At 33.7% G+C, this 13,035-nt stretch overlaps 1 protein-coding gene across 1 annotated transcript in view; it reads left to right on the forward strand.

Annotated features, from left to right (window-relative positions):
• The window catches only part of LOC141523566 (dynein axonemal heavy chain 8), a 412,522-nt gene that overhangs the window by 155,915 nt on the left and 243,572 nt on the right, over positions 1-13,035 (forward strand). Inside the window, exons 34-38 of the mRNA XM_074236848.1 lie at positions 1,309-1,446; positions 1,855-2,095; positions 3,049-3,248; positions 7,502-7,655; positions 9,977-10,140. Of these exons, the coding sequence (XP_074092949.1) occupies positions 1,309-1,446; positions 1,855-2,095; positions 3,049-3,248; positions 7,502-7,655; positions 9,977-10,140 (897 nt within the window). The remainder of the gene's footprint in view (positions 1-1,308; positions 1,447-1,854; positions 2,096-3,048; positions 3,249-7,501; positions 7,656-9,976; positions 10,141-13,035) is intronic.

Here is a 13,035-nt window from a genome sequence, read left to right on the forward strand (position 1 = left end):
TATTGTTGGGGGTTTTGTTGTTTTTTGTTTTTTTAGGTTTTTGCAAGGCAATGAGGGTTAAAGTGGCTTGCCCAAGGCCACACAGCTAGGTAATTATTAAGTTTCTGGGTCTGGATTTGAACTCAGGTACTCCTGACTCCAGGCCGGTGCTCTATCCACTGTGCCACCTAGCCGCCCCCTACACTTAGCTTGTTGTTGACCAAGATGTTACCTATGTAATCCAGGCATTGTTTCCTCCTTTACATCCAGGCTCTGCCTATGCAGTGGTTTGTTCCCAACCCAGTCCTGTGTCTTGTCCCAGTGTTCCCAGGTTTCAGAGTTTGGGGTTGGGGCCCTCCCTGCTGGCTTGCTATCTAGCTGCCAGGACATGTACTATTGTCTAGCTGCTGGGACCTGGACTGCAATGTGGTTAAAAGCCTCCCACTGGTTTTCCCCATCTCCTGCCAAGCTGGGTTTGACTTCCCCCTTTCCTTGAAGAGACAAACCTTCACTGAACATCCTCCATAATGTCTACAGTTGAAAACTTGTTTTGATTTTTGTCTTCTTTTGGTGGGATTGGTAGTTTATGATAATTTCATACCACCATCTTGACTCCACCCTAGAAGACCCTCAAGTTTTCTAAAGGATTGTACCTTCTTGTTGAGTCCTGGAGAGAACACAGAACTAATGCAAGACAGTTAATATGCTGAAAAAGACAGTATATCAGGAATAGCTTGAATCAATTTAGCAACCTGTGGTTAATCCAGAAAAGAGACTGAAAACATTGATAGTACCTGTATAATCTCAAAAAAGGTTATTTAATTTGTCAGGATCCCAGACCACTGTAAATTGCAGAGAAGGTGCATTGTTTGGTAGAGTTAATAACTGGGAGATTTCCTTCTCAGATGAAATCCTAGGTTTTATCAAAAACAAAAAAAATCCCACAAGACCTAGGAATTTGTGGAGCTTGATGATTTTGATCCTATGCTTCAGCTAAAAAGGGACTCCTAGATTTTCGGGATGGATTTTCAGTATTAGTGTGGTTTTAATCCAATAGAGAAAAATATATCTAAAACTTGTCTAGAACATGCCAACTTTCATTTATTGGAATTTCAGTTGTGAGTATGAGTATGAGTATGTGTATATGTATATTTATTTGCTTTTTTCCATATGTGTATGTGTTTGTGTATATAAATATATACTTATGTGAATATGTACACATAAATGCATATTGATATGTGTCTATATTTCAGAATTTCTTTGTGTGGTGTTATGCATGTCTTTTGCAAAGTATTTAAATAAATATTAAAACTGGTTTCTCCTACCTAGGAAGGAACTGAATTTGCTGCAAAAGCTATATGGACTATATGATACTGTAATGGGCAATATTAGTGGTTATTATGAGATACTTTGGGGAGATGTAGATATTGAAAGCATTAACTCAGAACTTCAGGAATTTCAAAATAGGTGAGTTTAAACCCATTTAAGTTATTTTTTTATGTTGACTAATATCTAAAGATCTGGCTATTATCTACTAGTTTGCTTATGCTTAATACTTAATAATTGATGATATATAGCCTTATAATTTATAATTTGATGTGCCTTCCCTGCTAGACTCCTCAAGTCTTTCATTTTCCACCAAACAATGCAGTATAATGTTATTTCTAAATATGATTCTCAAGAATTGACTAATTAATTGTATATCTGATATGAAAACTTCCCCTCAATATGACAAAATTAATTTTTGGAAATTAAGCAAAACAAATGATGCCCCTCACAGTGACATTGTCTCTGTTTATTTATTCTTTTTTGTTATATTTAGACTAAGTGAATAAGTTTATAAATAGAATAAACATTTTGTTATTTTTCTTAAAGGTGTCGCAGGCTTCCTAAAGGACTGAAGGATTGGCAAGCCTATTTGGATCTTAAAAAAAGAATTGATGACTTCAGTGAGTCATGCCCTTTGTTAGAAATGATGACTAATAAAGCAATGAAACAAAGACACTGGAAACGAATTTCAGATCTCACAGGAACTCCATTTGATCTGGATTCTGATACTTTTTGTTTAAGAAATATCATGGAGGCACCACTCCTTAAACACAAAGATGATATTGAGGTATGAGTATAATTATGTATGTCAAAATTATCATCGTAGTTTAGACAAATTATCTTGTATTTGTGGCAATCGTCAGACTGAACTATAACTTTGGACTAGGAAGAAATTAAGCATGGAGAATGGACAATTACTACTTCTGTAATTTTGGACAAGTTACTTGAGTCCCAGTTTCCTCAAGTATAAGATGATATTCATCTGAACTTTTTAGAATAATGTCATGTTGATAACAGTAAAGCAGCCTTTTTGTCCAGATTCTCATCTCCACACCTGTTAATTCACCCATGTCACTTCTACCAAAATGAAAAAAAAACAGAGGGTATGTAGGGACATAGTGATTAGGACCCAGTGGTCCTAATGAGTCAAAGATAGCTAGCATTTATATGGCACTCTAAAGTTTTCAAAGAACTTCAAAGAATGATATATTCCTGTCAGATTTGATAAAGGAAATTTTATAATAGGCATATAAAATTTTGATAAAGGTTGTGCTTCTATCTCCAGTTCTCTAGAATATGAATTCTTAGACTTTTTGTTAGGTTTAATGTGAAAAATTGGACTAGATTATCTCTATGGATCCTTTGATTTCTAAAATGAAACTTAAAAATGAAGATAGAGGGCAGAGTTATGTCTGTCTGTTTATCTTTCTCCCTATATCCACCAAACTAATCTCTCTCTCTCTCTCTCTCTCTCTCTCTCTCTCTCTCTCTCTCTCTCTCAAGATTATATTTGATTCATGGGAGGTAATAGTTATAGGATTATGGGTAACTAAAGAGAAGAATATGCTTACTCAGTTTATTCTGTATAAGGTCTAGATCTCATTACTTTGAAGGAAATTTGGAATTTACATTGTTTAGAGTTTGGAAATCTTCCACAACTTGTCTACGGTGTTTAATTTACTTATAAGTAGTGAACATCTGAAAAAACATTCCTTTTTTCTCATTTTTTTTTCTTTGTAGGATATCTGTATATCAGCTAGCAAGGAAAAGGATATTGAAGCTAAACTGGCTCAAGTAATTGAGAACTGGACTAACCAGACTCTGAGTTTTGCTGTATTTAAGGGAAAAGGAGAACTGCTGTTAAAAGGAACAGAATCAGTAGAAATTATTACATTGATGGAAGACAGTTTAATGATCCTAAGTTCTTTGCTAAGTAACAGGTAATTTTGGAGATTTTTTTCAATTTCTAGCTTTTTATAATTTGATCTAAACTGTTTTCTGAAGTTTAGTTTTGCAGTTAAATGAGCTTCTTTTCCTTAAATGCTGGCCTACTCTAAGCCAAGCCTCCTCTCAATGACAGAAATCTGACTACTTGCAGATTCTATACACTACTTCTTGGCCTACTATTAAAGCAATACAGAACAAAAAGGTGGGCTTCCAAATACTACATTAGTCTAGAAGGCCTAGTGGTGGGGGCTCTGGAAGTCCTTAGTTTGAATTCTACCTTAGACATTAATTGTATAATCTTGGTCAAATCAATTAACATTTCTCACTTTGTTTCCTTAGGAATTAAATGGAGATAATAATAATCATACCTTGTTCTCAACTTCTTCTCCCCTAGATATAGGGCAGAGTTTGAAAATTTTAAAGTGTTTTCTAAATGAAGACTGCTGCAGCTGCTAACATTATTATGTCTCCACTAGATATTGTTCTCATGTCAATCGGGGTGGGAAGGAAGGAGGCATTTAGAGCCTTCTTATGACAGTGATAAATTATTCCATAATTATAAGTACCATGCTGTTGTTGGTGAGAAAATTCTGGCTGTCTTCTCTCCAATTTTCCACCCATGTAAAGGTCACTCCCATGATGTTCTGGAACAGAGGGTTCTCTGCAGCTAAGGAGCATCCCTTCCATTTGTAGCAGGCTTATTCCAGATCAGCGCATCCAAACAGGAAGACCCTTTTTTTCACTCCTACTACAAACCTCTTGCTCCCACAAAAGATTGGGTGGTGGCTACAGAACAGGGCCTAGATGTACTAGATGGTCCTAATGGTACTTGAAGCCCCTGCTCCATACACTCATGCAACCAGGTGTGTTGGAGACCACTGCTGCATATTTTTTAACAACTCCTCTACTGTATTTTTTATTTACATGTAAAAATTGATTTCAACATTTATTTTTATAAGATTTTGATTTTCACATTTTCCTCCCTCTCTTCTTTATCTGATATAGGTTACACTATGCAATCTTGTTAAAATATTTCCATATCAGTCATTATTATGGAAGAAGAATCAGGAAAAAAAAGGGGAAAACACAAGAAAGAAAAAATAAAGAAATTTTAAGAGTGAGAATAGAAATTTTAAAAAGTGAACATAATATGCTTTGCTTTTCATTCAGATGCCATAGGTTTGGGGGATTTTTTTTGGTTTGGTTTGATTTTGTTCTTTGTTTTTTGTTTTCCTGGTTTTGGACAGGTCAAGGATTGCCCTTGATCACTGAACTGCTGAGAGGAGCTGTATCTGTTAATGTTAATGTTTACAATGGTATCCTGGTACTGCTTACTTCATGAGCAATGGACATTTTCCCAGTTGGTTAGATCTGATTTTATTTGTAATAGTTTTGTAATAGTGTTCATATAGTTTCTGGGTTTGTCTTGGTGGGGGACTCCCAGTATATGTTACCAACAGTTACTTTAAATAGAATTTCTCTTTCTGTCTTTTTGCTGAAGGACTTTGTTGATCATACATAGAAATCTTGATGAGATTTATGTGAGTTTGCTTTATATCCTGCAACTTTTATTAGAGTTAATTGCTTCAAGTAATATTTTAGTTGATTTTCTAGGATTCTCCAAATATACCATCATATCAACTGCAAAAAGTGAGAGTTTTGTTTCCTTATTGCCCATTTTCCTTTTCCTTCTCATATTGCCAAAGCTAACATTTCTAATACAATATTGAATATTAGCATTGATAGTGGGCATTCTTGTTTTACCTTCTCTGATCTCATTGGAATGCTTCTAGTTTATCTCCTTTACAAATAATGCTTGCTGGTGGGTTTAGCTAGATGCTGCTTATCATTTTAAGGAAAATTCCATTTATTCCTATGCTCTCCAGTTATTTTAATCACTGTATTTTGTTAAAGGTTTTTCCAGCATCTACTTAAGATGATAATTTCTGTTAATTTTTTATTGACATGAATAATTATGCCAATTACCTAATTCATACCCCACTGATTGTAGTATATTATCCAAGTGATAAGTTGCTGTAACCTCTTTGATAAAATTTTATTTAAAATTTTTGCATCAATAATCATCAGGAAGATTAGAACACACTTTTCTTCTTCTTTTTGGCCTATCAGGACCATATCTGTCAGAAAAGTAAGGTCATAAAAGGAATTTGGCAGAACTCCTTCACCTATTTTTTTCAAATTGTTTATATAGAATTGGAATTAATTGTTCTTTAAATGTGTGGTAGAATTCACTTGCAAATCCAAATGACCTTGGAGATTTTTTTCCTTGGAGATTTTATTGTTGACTTGTTCAATTTCTTTTTTGGAAATAGGTTTCATTATTTTATTTCTTCTCTCAATCTGGACAATTTTTTGAAAATATTCATCCATTTCACTTATATTGTCAGATTTGTTGGTAACAGTTGGGAAAATAGCTTCAAATTATTTTAATTTACTGCTTGTTGGTAGTGAGTTCACCCTTTTTTAGTAACTTGGTTTTCTTTTTTCTTTTTTTTTAAATTCTATCATTTTTATTGTTTTTTCATAAAACCAACTCTTGGTTTATTAGTTACATAGTTTTCTTATTTTCAATTTTATTAATTTCTCTTTTGATTTTCATTATTTCTAATTTGGGTATTTCTAATTTGTTCTTTTTCTAGTTTTTTAGTTGCATGCCCAATTCATTGATCTCCTCTTTCTCCATTTTATTCATGTTAGCATTTAGAGATATAAAGATTACCCTAATAACTACTTTGACTGCATCCCACAAGTTTTGGTATGATGTCTCTCTGTTGTCATTGTCTTGAATGAATTTTTGATTATTTCTATGACTTGTTGTCTTATCTATTCATCCTTTAAAATCAGGTTATTTAGTTTCCAAATAATTTTTGGTTTATTTTTTCATGGTCCTTTATTACATGTAATTTTTATTGCATTATGATTTGAAAAAGATAAATTTAAAATTCCAACTTTTCTGCATTTGATTAAGATTTTCTACAAGGTCATTTTTGCATAGTCATGTAGGTATATTCCTTTCTATTCCTATTCATTATTTCCTGAAAGATGTGTAGGTTGTTTTTTCTGATTGTGACTTTCTGGTACACACATAATCTATACATTATGTATTCCTAGATCTATTTTTCAGGTTATTTTATTTTATTTTTGTCATTTTGAAATTTGAGCTCTACTCCTGGGGTTCAGTGTATATATGGTCCCAAGTTTTTTGTGCTGGGGTTGGGATCTGGTCCCTGGCTTTCTGCTCTGACATTTCAGGAGTTCATGGTTTCCTTCATGTGTGAGGGTAGCCCAACCCAGTCCAACCTGCTGCACCAACATTCCTCAGCTTGAACTTTGCCTTCTGTGCTAAAGTTGGGACCCTCACTGCTGGTCTGCTCTAGCACTGGCCTATCTGAGTTGCACTGTGGCTAACAGCCTTCTACTGGCTTCCCATTTCTCTTATCTATACAGAGCTATACTTCCCTTTTATCCATGTGAGACAGACCTTTTTTGAAGTTTCTTCAAGATATTTTGAGTTAAGAACTTGTTTTACTCTTTTTCTGATAGGTTCTGTCACTAAAAGACAGGTTCTTTAGAGGCTTCATTTAAAGTTATTTCAAGAAAAACTCCAGATGCTTCCTAGCTTGGTGTGACCATCTTGACCCCACCCAAGAAGTCTGCCCGTTTAATTTTTTAAGCCACTCCACACTATATATAAATTTCATTGGGGAAAGTCACAGTGTGGAAAGGATAACTAACTGCTAGAGGGCTTTGAGGTAATGATAGCATGAAAATTAAGATGTGTTTTTTGGTATAAAAAAAGAGAATTTTTTAGATAAGTAGGAAAAAAGACTTCCTTAACACAGAAGTAAAAATTTCAATAAAAGCTTTGATAGAGACTACTTTTTAGGTAGTTTTTCTTTGCAGTGAGAGGGGTAGGAAGAGTTAGGAGACCAGACCTATACCTATTTCACTGGTATAGAAATGTCTGGAAACTCCATTTCTCAATGTAGATCAACCTCTGATCTAGCAGTAGCTACTTTGGGAGGTTGTGATTTGCCCAGGTCATGCCACTAGTCATTATCAGAGGAAGGATTTGTATCCACATCATCCTGACTCTTTAAGATTGCCTTTTTGGATAAAGCCTTTTTGAAAGGCCTTACTTTAGAATTTCCAGTAATATTTCCTCCTTTTAGCATTCTTGGCCTTGCGTTATATTAGTTGCTTAATTATCTTAATTTTTTTTTAGGTATAATGCTCCATTTAAAAAGAGTATACAGAGTTGGGTATTTAATCTGTCAACTTCTTCAGATATAATTGAAGAGTGGTTGGTTGTCCAAAACCTCTGGGTTTACCTTGAAGCTGTTTTTGTAGGTGGAGATATTGCAAAACAATTACCTCAGGTAAATAGATGCTAAAACTTCATAAAATAACTAGGTCTAAGTGTAAAGATACAGAAATTTCACTAAATCATGCAGCAAATTTATCAGTTATTTTTGTTAGTTGGAGGGAAGTGGGACCAATAAACTGATTTTACATTAGACTCAGAGGGGCATTACTGATTTTATTTCTTTTTTACATAGGACAAAATCTTGTTCAGTTCCAAAAGGCAGAAAAGGTGTTAAATATTGGCAGTGCAGCTATCTAAAGTTTCTGTCTTAAAGGACCAGCCTAGCCAGAGTTGTAAGCACTCATCACTAGATAGTTGACCAATAGGTGATTATTTGAGCTAAGTTAACTAGTTAAGACAAGTTGGAGAACATATAAAATCTGCATTAAAAGGAGAGGGTACTAAATATATAATTTATTAAATTGAAGATGGATTGTGATCAAATTTGATAGTGATTATTTTCAGAAAAAAATCTATTAATTGTATATATTCTATTGACAATATTCATGATTGCAGTAAAAGAAAAAGTACTCCATTAGAGAAAACTTAAATCAAAAAAATATTACACATGTTTTTCCTGAATTGCTAAGCCTATAAATAATGTATCTCATGTATTGAAAATGATGGAAAAATGTTTTTCAAAATGACCCCTACACAGAAGAATATGCACAGTGAACACAGGACTGTAATGCACATACATGTAAGCCATACTCAAAAGTCCACCGAACTCAGATTATTTGCATTGATTAATCTTGCTCCTGGAGAATATTGGGTCACCTTCAGAGTTAATGCGTATGCTGTTAATGGCTTCATTCAAATCATCAGTATAAAGATTAAGCATTACAAGGACAAGCACAAATCCCTGAGGCCCTCCAAATAGACAACTTGCAAAGTTGACAACATTAATGGCGATTTCTTGAATGAATTCATCCAAACAGTTCTGAGTTAACTTAACTGTAGTATTGTAGAATTAATTGTAATTAATAGACTGATCAGTAACCAGTTTAGAATCATGGGTTTTAGGAATTGATTACATGAGAGAAACTTATAATTTTGGAGTTAAATAAAGTGGTGCTATTCAGAAGTTCCTTAAGAAAAACTGATACCTCTAGGTTGCTAGGTGTGTTTTTGTTTTTATTTAATTTAATTTCCATAGAATTGTGGACTGGTAAGTGAACATGGATATATACAGATAAATTTAACCTACGTAGGTCAGCATTTGAAGCCATTGTCTGTGGAAATTATCACAGTTTCTAAATTAAATTCTTATCTTGCAACTAGGGAAAACTGATTCCTATGAAAAAGAAGTATATAAGGAAATAAATAAAGCTTATTTAAATAAAATTAACTTAGATGTACTAAGTAGGAAATAAATAATGTTAGTCTAAGATTTGAAGCTATCAAACTGATTCACAGACCAGTAGTACAACTATATTCTCTAAAACAAGAATAGCATAAAAAGATATTGTCAAATATTTTGCTAAAATCAAAGCAAACTTTTTCTGTAGTATTCCTTATATAGCAAAGGCTGTCCAGTGTGGCTTGTAGGAAAGCCAAAATAGATTTCTATCATCTCTTCTTCCTACCCTTAGCCAAGGGAGACTGCAAGGGCAGCAAGAAGTTGGAGCTAGAAGTTAGGCCTCTTGACTCTCTTTAGAGAGAGGAAGTCCCAAGCTAGAATTAAATCTGCTTCCTTAAATGTTGTTAGTCTAAGGAAATGATTTTAGGTTCTAGTTAAACTTCTGAATGTTTTTTCTTTCAATTGGGAAAGGAAGACCCCTTATTTGAGGAAACAAATCATTGTGCAATTTGTTATCTGTGGTTCTGTTCAACTGTTCATTGTTTCAAAGGAAGATAGCAGTTGTGTATATCAGGAAATAATTGGCATAAAACAAATCAACAAAACTTTGAAACAAACAACAAATGCCCTTAGCTAATAATATCAATTTTCTTTTGTAATGAAAATGAATCCTACAATTTTATGAGTTTCACTTTTTTTTGAAACCAAAATGAAGTTATCATTTTTCAAAGGAAATATAAAATGAGTTTTCATGAAAGGAAAAAATCTATTTTCCTCTCATAATTTAAATGTTCTTTCTGCAAAAACATAAGAGGATCTTTTGTTTTGGGAGTTCTTGAGCTAAAATTGTTTTAAGAACTTGTTTTCAGAAAGCTGTTCTCTGAACTGGATCAATTCTTCATAGAGTATCACTAAAATGCTTTCAGCCACTTAAATAAATTGAAAGTTCAGTCAGTAGTTTGGAGAGGAATAATGAAATTCTAGCTTAAGCACTTTGGCTATCAAAAACCAAAGCAAAATATTTTGTTTTTTAGGAAGCAAAACGTTTTCAGAACATTGATAAGTCATGGATAAAAATAATGCAACGAGCACATGAGAATCCTAATGTAATCAGTTGTTGTGTTGGAGATGAAACTATGGGACAACTCTTGCCTCATTTACATGAGCAGCTGGAAGTATGTCAGAAGTCACTTACAGGGTATGTATAAGTTGACATTTCAAATATACCTTTATTAAGTCAGAATTATAGAAGAAGAGTTGAAAAGCACCTCAGAAACCATCTCACTTAATCCATACATGAATAAGCACTCTATCAAAATCATATCTAAAAAGGATCCATTTAGCCTTTGCTTTAAGATCTCTAATGAAGGGAAATTTACTTTCTCCCAAGGCAGTATGTTCTGATTTTGAATTCCTTTCCTTATATCAAGACTATATTTGTCTCTTTGAAGCTGCTACCCATTGCATCTAGATCTAAAATCTGAGGCTTAGTAGAACAAGCCTAATTACTTTTCCTCTTGACAGTACTTTAATACAAGAAGTACAAAATGCTTCAAATAATCAAGCTTTTGATTCTGAATTGATACAGTGCCTTTTTAAAAAATAAGTCTATTTAGCAAAGAAAATTGATATAAGAAGGACATTTTATTTCAAAGTAAATATGTGATTAAAAATTTCATGTTCTCTTTCAGTCTTCTTTTCCTTTCTTTTTTTTAGGTTTTTGCAAAGCAATGAGGTTAAGTGACTCGCCCAAGGTCACACAGTTAGGTCATCATTAAGTGTCTGAGGCCAAAATTCAAATCAGGTACTCCTGACTCCAGGGCTGGTGCTCTATTCACTGCACCATCCAGCTGCCTCCTCAGTCTTCTTTTCTCCAACTAATCCTTAACAAGTCCTTTGTAGGTTCTCATGTTACATGATCTGAACATAGACCCTTTAACATCCTTGTATCACTCTTCTGGAAGCTCTCGATCTTATTGATGTCCTTAGTAAAATTTGGCACTCAGAACGGAACAAAATATTCAAAATGTGATCTAAACAAAAGAGTACAGTGGAATCAACTTTTTATTTTTATTTTCTGCATGCTGTATCTCTCTTAATGTACTCTAAGATTTTATATTAGCCTTTTTGACTACCACATCATATGTAACAAACTACTGAGCTTGCAGATGAACAGCTGTATAGCTATACCCCTTTTACCTTTCTGACTTGGACAGATGATTTTTTTCAACCCAAGTGAAAGGCTTTGTAGTTTACATGTTTAAATTTCATTTCATTGGATTCAATCCAACACTTTTAATGTCCTTACTCTATACTAGTGTGTTAGTTATCCTTCCCAAATTTGGGTCACCTTGAAACTTAATACTTATGCTGTTAATGGCTTCATCCAAATCATTAGTATAAAGATTAAGCACTACAAGGACAAGCACAAATCCCCTCCAAATAGATAAGTTGCAATGTTGACAACATTAATGCCAGTTTCTTGAATGAATTCATCCAAACAGTTTTGAGTTCACTTAACTATAGTATTATAGAATTAATTGCAATTAATAGACTGATCAGTAACCAGTTTAGAATCATGGGTTATAGGAGTTGATTACATGAGAGAAACTTATAATTTTGGAGTTTAATAAAGAGGTACTATTCAGAAGTTCCTTAAGAAAAACTGATATTTCTAGGTTGCTGGATGTGTTTTTGTTTTTATTGAATTTAATTTCCATAGAATTGTGGACTAGTAAGTGAGCAAAGATATATACAGATATATTTAACCCATGTAGTTCAGCCTTTGAAGCCATTGTCTGTGGAAATTATCATAGTTTCTAAATTAAATTCTTACCTTGCAACTAGGGAAAACTGATTCCTATGAAAAAGAAGTATAAGAAAATAAAGCTTATTTAAATAAAATTAACTTAAATGTACTAGGTAGGGAGTAAATAATGTTAGTCTAAGATTTGAATCTTTCAAGCTGATTCACATACCAGTAATACAATTATATTCTCTAAAACAAGAATAGCATAAAAGATATTGTCAAATATTTTGCTAAAATCAAGGTAGACCTTTTCTGTAGTAGACCTTATATAGCAAAGGCTGTCCAGTGTGGCTTGCAGGAAAGCCAAAATAGATTTCTATCATCTCCTCTTCCTACCCTTATCCAAGGGAGACTGCAAGGGCAGCAAGAAGTTGGAGCCAGAAGTTAGGCCTCTTGATTCTCTTTAGAGAGAGGAAGTCCCAAGCTAGAATTAAATCTGCTTCCTTAAATTGTTAGTCTAAGGAAATGATTTTAGGTTCCAGTTAAACTTCTGATTGTTTTTTCTTTTAATTGGGAAAGGAAGACCTCAAGTTTTATATCTAGCGCTTGGCTCCTGTCCTGCCAAATACCCAAGTTCCACAATGAACACAAATAGCAAATAGCAAAGAAACCCTAGTCCAAATCAATAGTGAAAGTGAAATTTGAGAAAGTACACATGAGACTATATACCAGAAAATATAAAGAGGAGGAACTCTTCCAGTTCAAGAAAGAGAATGTCTCATGCCTTTTCTCATGGGGACATATACCTGAAGTATTTATTGTGGTGACTATTTGATAAAGATTACCAGCTACTCTCATTTTGGCTTCCTCCTAGAGTCTTTTTCTCCCTTTTGAGAAATTGACATGGGATTGGCAACATCCATCTTTTCTCTTGAAGTTAGAACCCAGAAGCCCCCTAAGAAACTGACAAATTGGAAAAAAAATCTGTTTCTCTTTTTTTCCTCATTCTAACCAACTCCTCACATAGATTCAGAGCATTTCAATCTCTACCAATGAGGAGAGAGTTCTATACCAATGGGCTTTGAACTTGGGTTACACTTGATTGACCTAATTTAATAATCCTATCAAAAATGGAATTAGCCCCACATGTATTTTCCACAAACTTTCAAATCACATGTTAATAATGCGTTGTCAAATCTTCCATTTTTCTCAGTTACCTAAGTCATTTGACCCTGGTTACTGAAATTTATTAAAGATAGCTAGGCTGCTATTTTGTTCCATCCCTATGTTTCTTAATAACTAATCATGGTATTATCCATCATTCATTTCTTTCCAAGCTCCTGT

The sequence above is a fragment of the Macrotis lagotis genome, chromosome 5 (genome assembly GCF_037893015.1).
Source record: "Macrotis lagotis isolate mMagLag1 chromosome 5, bilby.v1.9.chrom.fasta, whole genome shotgun sequence".
Lineage (NCBI taxonomy): Eukaryota > Metazoa > Chordata > Mammalia > Peramelemorphia > Peramelidae > Macrotis > Macrotis lagotis.